This window comes from Hipposideros armiger, unplaced genomic scaffold (assembly GCF_001890085.2).
Source record: "Hipposideros armiger isolate ML-2016 unplaced genomic scaffold, ASM189008v1 scaffold_35, whole genome shotgun sequence".
NCBI classification, from domain to species: domain Eukaryota; kingdom Metazoa; phylum Chordata; class Mammalia; order Chiroptera; family Hipposideridae; genus Hipposideros; species Hipposideros armiger.
The window spans coordinates 5,335,129-5,347,748 of record NW_017731385.1 but is presented as its reverse complement, the minus strand read 5'-3'; the positions used below and the strand labels follow the sequence as shown (position 1 = coordinate 5,347,748).

Here is a 12,620-nt window from a genome sequence, read left to right as displayed (position 1 = left end):
GCTGGACACAATGGAGGACCACAGCCTTCAAGTGAGCCCAGGTGACCCTTTTCAGGCATCATTGACAATCCTCAGGGGAGCTCCCCTTCCCAGAATCAAGAGGCAGGTTTGGGGAGATTAAAATGCCTCTACAACGCTTGCTCTGATGTTAATTAAAATGTGTGCTTGTTTAGGGAAAGAGGTGGAAGCCGAGGTGGTCCCCAGAGGCTCTATACCTGGAAAGACTTGAGACAGCATTGCACCTCGTCCCTTAGATCAGTACTTTGCCAAGTGTGGGCCCTAGATCAGCAGCATTGGCTTAAAAATGCAGATTCTCAGGCCACCCCCAGATCTACTATGGTAGACAGGATAGTGCCTCCCACCCAAGGGGTCCCCATCCTAATCCCTTGGACCTGTGACTATCATGTCAGCTTTCATGGCTAAGGGGATTTAAAGTTGCAGATGGAATTAAAGTTGCTAATTTGCTGGTTTTCAAAGACGGAGATTATGCTGGATTATCTGGGGGGGGCCGCATGCAACCCCACAGGTCCTTGAGGGGGAGAGGGAGGCAGAAGAGGAGCGTCAGAGGGACATGAGACTCACAAGCAGGGTCAGAGAGATGTGACACTGCTGGCTTTGAAGATGGAGGAAGGGGCCACCAGCCAAGGAACGGGGGAAGCTTCTAGAAGCTGGAAAAGGCCAGGAAACATATTCTCTCCCTAGAGCCTCCAGAAAGGAATATATCCCTGCAAACTCCTGGTTTTAGCTCAGTGAGACCGTGTCAGATTTTTATCCTACAGAATTGCAAGATAATACATGTATATTGCTTAAGCCACTAACTTTGTGTTAATTTGTTGCAGCAGCAACAGAAAACTACTTACTGAGTCTATGGGTGGGACCCAAAATCTGTGTTTTATAATAATAAACTAGGGGATTAACAAGGCAGGGGACTCTGATGGGGCTCAAGGTGGAGAACCTGGCTTAGATCTAGGCTTTGCTTTCCCTGAGTTTCTATTTCATCATTTGTAAAAGGGGAACACCATCATTATAGTTACAATGATTAGAGATAATTCATATAGAGCACCTACCATGTGCTAGGTAAAATGTATTATTACTTTATTAAAAGTAATATCATTATTTTCTACCTACTATGTGAATGGTAGAAAGTAATGTCATTATTTTATTACAAATATGTCATTATGATTTTTTGGCGGCTTCCTAAAACAAATAGTTCAAGAACTCATGATAATGGGCAAATTATTTTATCATTTTTTTTCTAAACATAACGCAAAATATGAAAGCCATACGCAGAATATTAGTTCACCTTTTGTAGAGCAGAGACTTCATTTTAAAAAACCCAAAGACAAATTACAAACTAGAAAAAAATTACATTTGTAACCCTCTGTGATAAACAGTGTCGTGTTCCTTAATGTACAAGGAGTTCTTACGAACCAATAAAAAACCCACAAACAAACTACGAAAAATCAACAAAGCTATGAAGTTCACAGAAGGAGAAATACAGGTTACCAACAAGTGTGAAAAAGGCACTCAACCCCCTCATGATTAAAGAAATGCAAACCAAAAGAGTGGAGAGCCCATTTTTCATGTGTCCGATTACCCAATTTTAGGAACACAATCTCCCACAAGTGAATAAAGATTCATAAGGAAGAGTGTCAGCATGGTTTGTAATAGCAAAACCTCTGGAAATAACAGAAAAGTCCATCATCCGAGACGACCAATAAAAAGGATAGGATGGATATGCAAAGATTGTAGTTAACTCCCATTAAAAGAACACACGTATTTACATGCATTGTATGCATAGAAAATGTGCGATAACCTTTAAAAGTGAGCAGTGAGCTCATAGTGTTGCATTGTAAAAATCCAAAGTTGTTCATGATTTATCTGCTTAGTAAAGACAAGCACACCCAGCGGTAAAATCATGTTGAATTAGCACATAACAAATAAGTGCAGTATGAGATCATTCCTGTAAAATTAAGTGCATGGATTACCCCATGTTATTCCTCCAGTCACAGCCCAAGTTCAAGTTCATGCCACTCTGATTTGACTCACTGTGGCATCTCCTAACTGGTTTCTCACCCAGTCACGACTGCGTTGGCACTCCAGGCCATCCCCAAGCCCAGCCCTCTTCCATTAGACCGAAGAAAAATGTCAGAGCAGGGAGGGACCAGTGACAATATTGGTCACTGCTCAATGCTCAGAACCTAGCACGCGCCTGGCCCACCAAAGGTGCTCAGTAAATATTTGCCAAGTGAATGAACGAACAAATGAACAAAAGAAATGATGGAACGGTGGTTACCTGCACCAAGTGTGAGTGACAGGGTCAGGGAGGGGGCCCCTGAGTCTCCACATGTCTCTACTGTGTGGGGCTTTTTTTGTTACTGTATTACTGTTATTGCAAAGTAAAATCAGGAACCAAGAAAAGCACCCCAAAGGAAGAGAAACTACAGGCTTCTTCTCCAGACCTGCACAGGAACAGGTCTGGAGGGGCTCGTGGGTGGGCGGCAGGCTGGCAGGAAGCCCCGGCGGCGGCTAGGATGGGAAAACCATGGAATCCACCGCACGGGGTTCCAGCACGAAAAAGGGGAACCTATTACAACATGAAGACATTAATTAGAGACAGCTGAAAATAGAAATCAGTTTTCAAGTCAGTTTCCAGGCTCCTTGTGAATTATGTTAAAGTACTTGATCTAAAGCCCTGGGAAAATACATGTCATGGGTCAAAAAAAACCAAACCAGACATTCAAAAAAAGTCCCGATTGTGGCTTATCGGCAGGATGAACCCTGGCCTATGTTCAGCAAATACTCTGTGCCAGGCAGTGGGGTGCCAAGGAGTTGACGGCACTGTCAGGGTCTGGGGGAGGAAATGGGGGAGATGCAGGCGAGGAAGGCAGTAAGCAACAGCCCTAGAAGTCAGGGGTGCCCCATACACCCTCCCACAGCTTAGACCTCCAAAGACATCTGCTTTGGGACTGAAATTTTGGCTGCGGTAGGGCTGTGCTAGGCCTCAGGGAGGAGGACTGTGCAGATTCTGGGTCCCCCAGCTGTCACAGCCTGACTGGTTGAAGGCAGCTGATCAGAGGGGACCCGTGATCATGTGTGTCCTGGCTTGCTTGATCCCAGGTGGCTGACACAAGTGAGTCCTATGGAGCAAGGCCCTGTTATGTGGGGGGGTCCAAGGGTTTAATCCCACCTTGTCACTCACTGTCAGTGTGACCTGAAGAAGGCACAGAATCTCTCTGGGCACCCCTGGGTTTCCTCAACAAGGGTAGCAGTAGTACCCACCTGAAGTGGATGGAATGTTTGTGCCCCTCTGTAATCCATAAGTGGAGGCCCCTGCCCCCCAAATGTGAATGTGTTAGGAGGTGGGCCTTTAGGAAGTGGTTAGGTCAGGATGGTGGAGCCCCCATGATGGGATTAGCACCCTGATAAAGGAGACCCCTCTCCCCCAGAGTTCCCTCACCCCTTCTACCATGACAGAACATAGAGAGAAGACACCCATCTACGAACTCCACCAGACACCGAATCTGCTATCACCTTGATCTTGGACTTCCAGCCCTCAGAACAGTGAGAAATTAGTGTCTGTCATTTAAGCTGCCCAATGTGTGGCGTTCTGTTCTAGCAGCCTGAATGGATTAAGACCATCCCATGGACTGTCGTGAGCATGGCATTAACATATGCTGAGTGCTCCGACACAGCCTGGCAGTCTGCGCTCAGCAAATGCCAGTTGTCCCCAGCACTACTGCTGTTGGGGGGCTCTGGAGGGCACCTGGGTGACCCCAGCCCAAGCCTAAGGTCCCTCGCAGGCAGGTGGGTGTGAATAGGTAATGAAGTAGAACTTCATAGCACGAAACACAAACAAGCCACCTGGAGACAAAGCACAGTTTCTGCAAAGGGGCTTTGTGGCCAAGAATCTACTGAGGTTTCCCGAAAGATGAACCACAGGTGGGGGTTAGGAGATACCAATGGACACACTCTACTCAGACGTTCAGATGGCTCTGGAGTATTTGCCACAAGTCAGGGATGGGCTAAAGAGGACCAAGATGGGGGGAGGGACCCCCAGTTCCATGGAGATTGGTCGAGAGCATTTGCTCAGGGGCAGAAGCCAGCCCTATTCTTCTATTATATCGTCTTTAAGAACCTGGACGGGGAATTGCCCACAGGCCCCACTAAGGCCCAGCCTCTGAGGGCCCTCACTGGACATGTACAGACAAGTATGAGGTAATGCATTTGTATATAAATAATACAAACTGTTTAAATAAGAGGAAGAGCTCAGAACCCTTCGCGATGTCCCAGGAGCAGCCCTGTGTGTTGTCACAGATGGTCCAACCCCCCCCCCCCCCCCCCCGCCCCCCAGAAGGCTCCATCCTGCTCTGTGCCTGGGCCTTTCATCTTGGGCCAGACACAAGAAGGGCCATCCATTAGGCTACGCCTACGCAGCTCATCTTCCCAACGGGCAAGACAGAGAGGAACCAGGAGGGAGTACATGGTGGGGCTGGTGGAGCCATGGAGGCCCAGCTGGAGATGTCACAGATACCTCCCAAAGAGCAAGGGTCACCCACGGTCTGTCCCCAGGGCCTCTGCCAGTGGCAGACAGGGCCAGAGCCTGACCCGGGAGACAGCCTATCTTCTTCGCTGAGGGCCAAGGGTGTGTGTGAGTCATTACATGCTATGCCTGGCAAAACGTGGACCTCTCCAGCCCTGCTCGTGTCCACATCCAGAGAGCCTCTGGCAAGTAGCCACTGAACTTCCCCACGTGCGATGGGTGCTTCGGAAAACGTAAGCCGAGGCTGGAGGTTGGTCCCGGGGCCTGAAGGAACCCCATGGAAGGAGGAAGGCGGGAAGGGCAGAAGTGGGCAGGCAGGAGAGGGAGAGAGGAAGGGAGGGACCCGGACCAGGCCCAGAGGGAGAGGACCCCCAGGCATGTGACACGGCTGACCCGGACACACAGAGGGCCAGGGAAGGGTCGGTGGACTGGCACACATGCCACCACCCTGTACATCTAGTGTATTTTTACTTCACCCTGCCAGCAGCCAAAGAGGAACAGAAACACTTACAATTCTCTGCCATTTCCCGACATTTTGAAGCCACCAAATGGAGCCTGTGCGTAGATGGCATTGTAGCAGTTGATCCTAGAGAAAGAATGAAAAGATGCTCACGGTTACCTGGAGGTGACCCACCTGTATCTCGGGGGTTTTAGCGATGAGGTGCTTGACACAGGGTGTCGCCTAAAGAATGACTTTTGGTCAAAGCTTTCCTAATTAAAGCAGTGTGCTTTTCAACTTCTGCTTTCTCTGTCTTCCCACCAGAAACTGAAATTTGAATATTCTTAAGTGTAAAGCTTTTCTTTGGGATAGGAAGGGAATGACCAAAGGAGAAGGAAGGAGAGGGGAATTATGGCAGGGAGGAAGAAGGATTAACTTTGAAAGGAGACAGACCTGGCCTCAAAGTTCTTGGCTATAGGATTCCCTGAGTCCCGATTCATCTTTATCATCTACTATTATCTTTCAAATGAGGACAATGTAATCCGTAGAATTATTGGAGAAACAGTGGCTTGCAAGCCACACTTTGCACAAGAGCATGAGGTGCTTTTTGAATCAGAATAAAAAATAAAGCCAGGGAGAGTGAAGTCCGAGGGGCAGCACACACGCTGGTTAAGATCACGGGATGGCCGGCTCTGAGCTCTGCCCTGCCACGTGCTAGCTGTGTGACCCTGGGCAGGTTACTCCACCTCTCTGTGTCTACATTTCCTCATCTATAAAACGGAGACAAAAACGGTACCTAACTCAGAAGGTGGTGAAGAAGGATTGAGCAAAGCCTGAAATACATGACAGCAAGCTCTCCCTGTGCATAGAAAAGTCATGAAGCTAGCAAGCCAGCCACATCTGTCCTCTACTCACCAGACAGTTCCAGACTCTAACGCGGAGGCCACCTTCAGTGCTTTGTCGAGGCTCTTGGTGAACACAGCTGCGGTGAGTCCGTATTCCAGGCTATTCGCTCTTTTAATCACTTCTTCGAGAGTTTTGAACTTCAGTATTGATTGCACTGGTCCAAAAATCTATGATTGATGGCAGGAATGGCAGTGAGAGGCATGTCACCATGAAACACGCATGCACCGAGCAGGCCTGTCTTTGCTATGTGCCTTTTCATATATCGACATGGTTATAACCCCGCAGGATAAGTAACCCTGCAGGATAAGTGCCAGCCTGCCGAAATAACTCCCCAGGTTTCCAAGGAGCTCTTGGCATGGGGAAGTTTCAAGAGCTGGGTCTTATGCCATCATGGTACAGTTAGTAACCTACAAAAATCTCAAGGAGAAAGTCTATAAAATGCCCACATAAGAAGCCCTTGATAGTGATTCACTCTTTATATGTCCCAAAGGATGGCATCCCAGGGTCCAAACCACCTGGGTCCTGGGTGAGGACCGGTTTCCATCTAGCTTAACCGTGGGCTTGAAAGACAAAGTTAGAGGTACACTCTTATGGGGTCTCCTTAATATCCACCATTTCCAGGGAGGCCGTGATGGAAAACTTCAAAGGGAATTCCGTGGTGCATTCTTTGAATGCATACTTGTCGTTTAATTTCAGTCTGAGGGATGAAAGGCCCAAAAGACCCAAGTCCACGATTCCTGGCAAAACCCATAGGTGGCAATAGCCTTCCACTCTAGGACATGTTAGAAAACAGAGACCATGAATGATGACTGGAAAGCCGGTGTTTAGGACATACTACCACCCTCTATACAGGGCTAGCGGTTTTCAGAGGCAGGGGGGCCACATGTTTCCCCAAGGACCCCAGAGAGGGAAAAGGACACACCAGAAAGTGAGACGCTTCCCTTGCAAAGACTTCTAAGATCCCTGAGCCCCAGAGAAGATCCCTGTTTGACAGGCCTAGCCACAAGCCACCCCGCCTCAGTCCCCCAGCTCAGCACAAGGCCCCATGGGCGTAGTTCCCCCTGCAGCCTCAGTACCTCCTCTTTGGCAATCCGCATGGTGTCGGTAACTTCCGAGAAGACCGTGGGTTTGATGAAGAGACCCCTGTCTTCCATGGCTGAGCCTCCACATTCCAGCTTGGCTCCCTCTTTCTTCCCACTCTCGATTAGACTGAGGATTTTGTCGAACTGTTTATGATCAATCTGCAAAACACAACAGGAAGTACAGCCCAGTTTCCTTCCAGGCAGTGGCTGCCCCCTTATGTGTCCAACAACCTTCTACAATGTTGGCTGTCCTACCCGAAAAGCTCCTGCCAAGTAATCATTCATGGAACAAATGTGCCTTGGATTCAAATGTTCCACCAAGAGCTGGGGGAAGGGGAGCTAGGCTCTGCTCAGCCTCGCCAGGTGTGGGATATGTCGCTTTCTTTGCTCTCCCAACTCTCTGCATCCAGCAAAGGTGGCCAGATTTAGCAAATAAAACTACAGGGTGCCCAGTTAAATATGAATTTCTGAAAAACAAGGATAATTTTTTCTTTTTCTTTTTTTTTTCTTCTTTTTAGTAGCAGCGTCTCCCAAACAATCTTTAGGAGATACTTATGCTAAAAATGCACTCAGTGTTCATTTGAACTTCAGATCTTACTGGGTGCCATGTATGTCATCTGGCAACCCTGTGCCTGCTCACAGGGCACCATCGATCTCCGTCCACGGTGCAGAGGAGAAGTGAGAAGGAAAGCTGGTCACCGTACTCAGCATCCCTGGAAACAGCGTGGTTGAGGCTCAAGTTAAGGTGGAGGGGCTGCACCTCAGTTGGTGGGGAGCTGGCTCACCAGAAAGGCTCTACCATTTGATACCTTGTCTGGGGGTCTCCCGGGCCAGAGTGTGTCCTGCTCGGGGACATGGTCCCCAAGCAGCTGTCACAGAACACCCCTTTGGGAAATTCTGCTCACAGCGGGGCGTGTTCTCCCCACCCCCACTAGTCCTTCTTCTCCAATCAGTAGGAGTCATGTTCCTGCCCATCCCTGGTGGCCAATGCCCTCCTCTTTGGCTGGGAGAGGTAGAGCTTTGAAAGGTTGGCTGCGGCTGAGATTTTTAGACAGAAAAACTGGCTTCATTTAAACGACTTTAAATTTAAAAAATAAGCAATCCCAATGGTGCATTTGGATGACTGCCTGTCCCTGAGGGGCATGCTGGCTTTCTTAGAAGGGGTGGGCACAAACCACCATGTCACTTGACCAGTCCTCTCATGAAATGTGCGTGTGGGTCCAGTGTTAAAATACCAAGTTAGATCCACGCCTCACACTTTATACCAGGATACATTCCAAAGAGACCAAAGACTTAACCATGAAAAATGAAAGCATAAAAGTTTTCAAATTCTCTCATGTGAGAGAATGTCTCTGTAAATTGGGAGAGCTGATGGCCTTTCTATGACTCGAAATCCAGAATCCAAAAAGAAAAGGTTGATAAATTTAAATATATACATATGCAAATTATAAATATATACATATATGTAAAAACATCACAAAGTCAAAAGGCAACACAAACTGGAAAAAAAATGACACGTCATATCATAGAAACGGAGCTCATCTCTCTAGTAGATAAATAGTTCTTAGAAGCGATAAGAAAAATGACCAGCAAGATAAAAGAAAAATATGCAAACCACATGCACAGCGGATGGAAAAGGAAATACACGTGGCTTTTGAAGATCTGATAAAATATCCTACCTTACTCATTATAAGAGACACATGCCTATGAAAGCCAAACGAGATGCCAGTTTAAACTATCAGATGGGCACACATTCACCTTCTGTTAGTATGTCTGGACAAGTAGAAAAGCTTCTGCAAGGCTGGAAGGAATGTGAGTTGGTTCATCCTCTTCGAAGGCAACGTGGCAATGCTTGTAGAAATTACAAATGTGCTCTCCCTCAGCAACCCCACTTGGGGAATCTGTCCCGCGGATCCCACCGCATGTGTTCGAAATGACATACTCTGCACATGTCCACAGGCTCACCAGAACTTGTTATTTGAATCCCCGTGGATTCATACATAGGGACATATGACAAAGAAGGAGGCAGGTTCCCAATGGATTGGCATGGGATGCTTTTAACATTTCTTGTTGGGTCCAAAAACTGGGTGCAAAACAGTATAGATATCACAGTTATCTTTTGGGTAAAAACAGGGGGAATCAGAACCCATATTTATATTTGCTTGTAAACACATAAAGAAATCCTGGCGGGAAGGGTGAGAACCAGGCCTGAGAATGGAGCAGAGTGGACAGACAGATGAAGCCTTCCCACTATTGACCTTTACATGTGTCTTGGGGTTTTTGGACCCATAGGTGGGTACTCCCACTTAAAAAAGGAATTCATACAATTGCCACCGATGACCCAGTGACACATCTCCAGGTTCTCTCAACGCCTAAGTCTTAAGTGAAAAGCGGCAGGTGTTGCTCTCTCCTCCTCCTGGAAGGTCGAGAGGGCTTTCCCTGCTTCATCAAACTCCAGATCCTGCGTGGCTGCTGGACCAGGTTGCACGCCTGCTCAGCTCTCCCTGGCGAGTCCATGTGAACACATTGTTTAAATCCAACACTCTTCCATGAAACGTCAGCTTCATGGCAAGGCAAGAAGGAGAGCCTGCCGGAAGTGAAGGACGCGGCAGGGCACACCACCAGAGACAGAGAAATACGGCCCCCCAGCACCGGTCACAGGCCACCCTTGGCCTGTTGGGGAGGATGCCGGATCCGGCCTGCCAGGTGGCCTGCGTGATGTTTATATGCCTCGTTGCTCAGCTGCCAAGTAAACCTGAATGATTTTGGAGCATTCCAGAGAGCGGCTTGCCTGCAGTGGACACGGATCTAGGTCAGCGAGCTGTTTCACAGGCATGACACAGGCCGAACTATTTAGACAGCTGCAAGTCCTCCCAGAGTAAAATCTCATTACCGTAGATGAAAAAGCACTTTGGGAGAAAAAAAAATCCCACAGCATCCTAAAATAATATGCTGAGGTTGGATGGCTTAAGTGAGCTTTCAAAAAGAACTTTCAGCAGACGCATCAAAAGCGCTGATGAAATCAACACCCATTCTGCTAAGATCTTCTCTCTTGGAAGAAGTTTCTATATCTGTCTTCAAAAGTCAAGACTGCAGCCTTGGAAAGAGACTCACGAATAATGATGGGGTGAAAAGAATTTCCTTTCATACGGGATCAGCTCACATATTTTCCCATGGACCCTGGGTTAGCTTTAAAATCACGGCGGATTGGATAATAACTTGTAGCCATATTTGCATTCAGATCTGGAACCTAACCAAAGTCTCTGTACAACTTTTGTGCCATGGGCCACTGGGTTTGGAGCAGAGGCCAGGCAGGACGGGGAGTGTTGACCCCAAGCAGGAGATGCTTCTCTCCACCAGGGTCACGTGACATCAGAGCTGTAGAGCATGTGGGCTGGGACACAGCAGGGGTGGGCACTGTAGCCAGAAAGCACCTCTTCCACGTGGTCCTCCAGTCCCTAGCCAGAGCATCCCCCCAGGTCAAGCAAGACCCGAGGGAAATGACCTGAAGTTGTGCACAGCTATTCACTGCCACCTAGATCAGGGAGCCTATCCTTTAATGCTCCCCACTTAAAAAAAAATAAAAACTTAATAGGTGCCTTGACATTTTCTTTTTAATTCGTATTAAATGTATTGGGGTGGCATTGGTTAGTAAAATTATATAGATTTCCAGTGTACCATTCTATAACATATCTGTGTAGTGCATTGTGCGTTAATCGCCATCAATGACTCCCATTTTCCAGTTGAGGAAACTGAGGTCGGAACTTCCACAAGATCACAGAGCCAAACGTGTGCTCAGATCGTCAGCTTTCTGAGTAAACACTTGGGGCAGGTGCCGGGGATAAGCGGCAAGCTCCTGGGACAGACGCAAGTTAAGAGGCTGAGTCTTGATACGTGATTTGAAACTTTATGGCCTGGCTGGATGTTGGCTATGAGCAAAGTGAGCTGCAGCCGAGCTCCATTTCAATAATGCATGAGATGCTCAGGATGCCCTCTGTTAAATAGTTCTCCACATGCTGGGCTGCAGAATTAGTAAGAGAGTGAAACAGAATGTGCCCTTTTAAAGAGGTTACAAAACCTTGTGGTTATGAGCATTTCTATCCTGTCATTGACTTCTCACACCCGGCCTCCAGAGACACGTGCCTGGTGATACACCCTGCACCCTGAGCTCTCTGCACTGGGATTTACTGGTTTCTGATGGTCACCTTGTCCTCAGGGGCATCTAGGCGGAGACCACAAGCGCCAGGCACTGCCCACCCTGTGCTCTGCTGCCTTCTGGCCAGAGTTACAACTCCTTTTCTGCAGGCAAGACAGCCTCTGCCTGAGGCTCTGTCCTGGGGACCCCGGTAGCTCAGAGGAGCAGTCCTCTGGCTAGAGGGTGCAGGCACATGGCTTTATGCACTCGGAAAGCCTCCCTCCTGGTGAGGCCCCAAGCTTGGCATTATCTCCTGCAAAGAAAGCACAAAGCCTCTGTGTGCCCAGCCCAATTTCATAACCCCCGAGACCTGATGGAATTGGACTGTTGGTCAGCATCCAAACAAAAGCCTCAAGTGGCAGGGCACATCAGCCTCCCTTCAGCTTTGAGAGGGACCCTGGAATCACAGAGCACCCCAACGACTCAGGCCCCCGGTCAATAGGTTACCTGGGGCCCCTGCTCCGTCCTGACATCAAAGGGGTCTCCAACGGGCCGCTTCTTGGCATGCTCCACGCTCCGCCGGACGAACTCCGCATAGATCTGCTCCTCCACAAACACCCTGGAGGCAGCTGTGCAGCACTGGCCTTGGTTGAAGAACACTCCCTGATGGGCACACTCCACTGCCAAGTCCACTGGAGGGAGGACGGAGGCGGCGGGGGCAACAGGAAGCGATTATGTTGTTAGGGCAGGCCTGGCCACAGCTGCCACGCTAATTGCCCACACAGGAAAACAGGCTCCGGGATTTCAGAAATTAAGTTTGTCCTCAGCCATTTTCCAAGCACAGAGAAGACGGGCAAGAGGACTTCTGGGCCGGCAGAGTTTGGGGTTGAACAGGTCCTGATTGCAGGACTTTTCATAGTCTTTACTATGCTAATAAGCACAGAGAGTTGTCACAGTCCCCAGTGTCCCTTGGCCACTCCCCCTTTTCTGGAGGACTAATGTGCTATAGAATAACCTTTGCTAAGTATCGATGTAGGCCAATTGGCGAGAACTTTTAAAGGAACCCAAATTATCCACCTTGAGTAACAGAAGGGCCCCATTAAAGGAACAGAACACCATGTGTGACTCATAAGAGTTAAACCAAGTGCTGATTCTGCCTGACAGGGACAGAATCTGAATTGTAGGGCTGGTGTCGAATTAAAACCAGTTACGAAAACCAAGCTAGAAGGGGGCTTAGTGAGATCTTTGGGGACCAGCTTACTGGGTAAGAATGAGTGGAATGGTATTTACATTCATGGAGTGATCCTCCCAGTGATCCACTGGTTTTTCAGCACCCTCACCCCACCGCAATGTTTGCTTAAGAAACACAGATTTCCTTTGCACAGAGCAAAAGCAAGGACCCTCGGGGTATTAGCTGGTGATGCACGGACACCCAGCATTGCTCTCGGGGCAGCTGCTAGCAAGGCCGTCCAGTGGCTTTGAGAACAAGGCCACGGCTGACTGGCTTCTGTTTCA

The 12,620-nt window shown here is 48.5% G+C and overlaps 1 protein-coding gene across 1 annotated transcript in view; it reads right to left on the bottom strand.

The window, feature by feature from the left end:
* The window catches only part of ALDH1A3 (aldehyde dehydrogenase 1 family member A3), a 36,364-nt gene that overhangs the window by 2,534 nt on the left and 21,210 nt on the right, over window positions 1–12,620 (bottom strand). The window contains exons 9-12 of the mRNA XM_019637826.1: window positions 11,613–11,797; window positions 6,965–7,129; window positions 5,898–6,055; window positions 5,055–5,129 (exon numbers count right to left, since the gene is read on the bottom strand). Coding sequence (XP_019493371.1) covers window positions 5,055–5,129; window positions 5,898–6,055; window positions 6,965–7,129; window positions 11,613–11,797 — 583 coding nt within the window. The remainder of the gene's footprint in view (window positions 1–5,054; window positions 5,130–5,897; window positions 6,056–6,964; window positions 7,130–11,612; window positions 11,798–12,620) is intronic.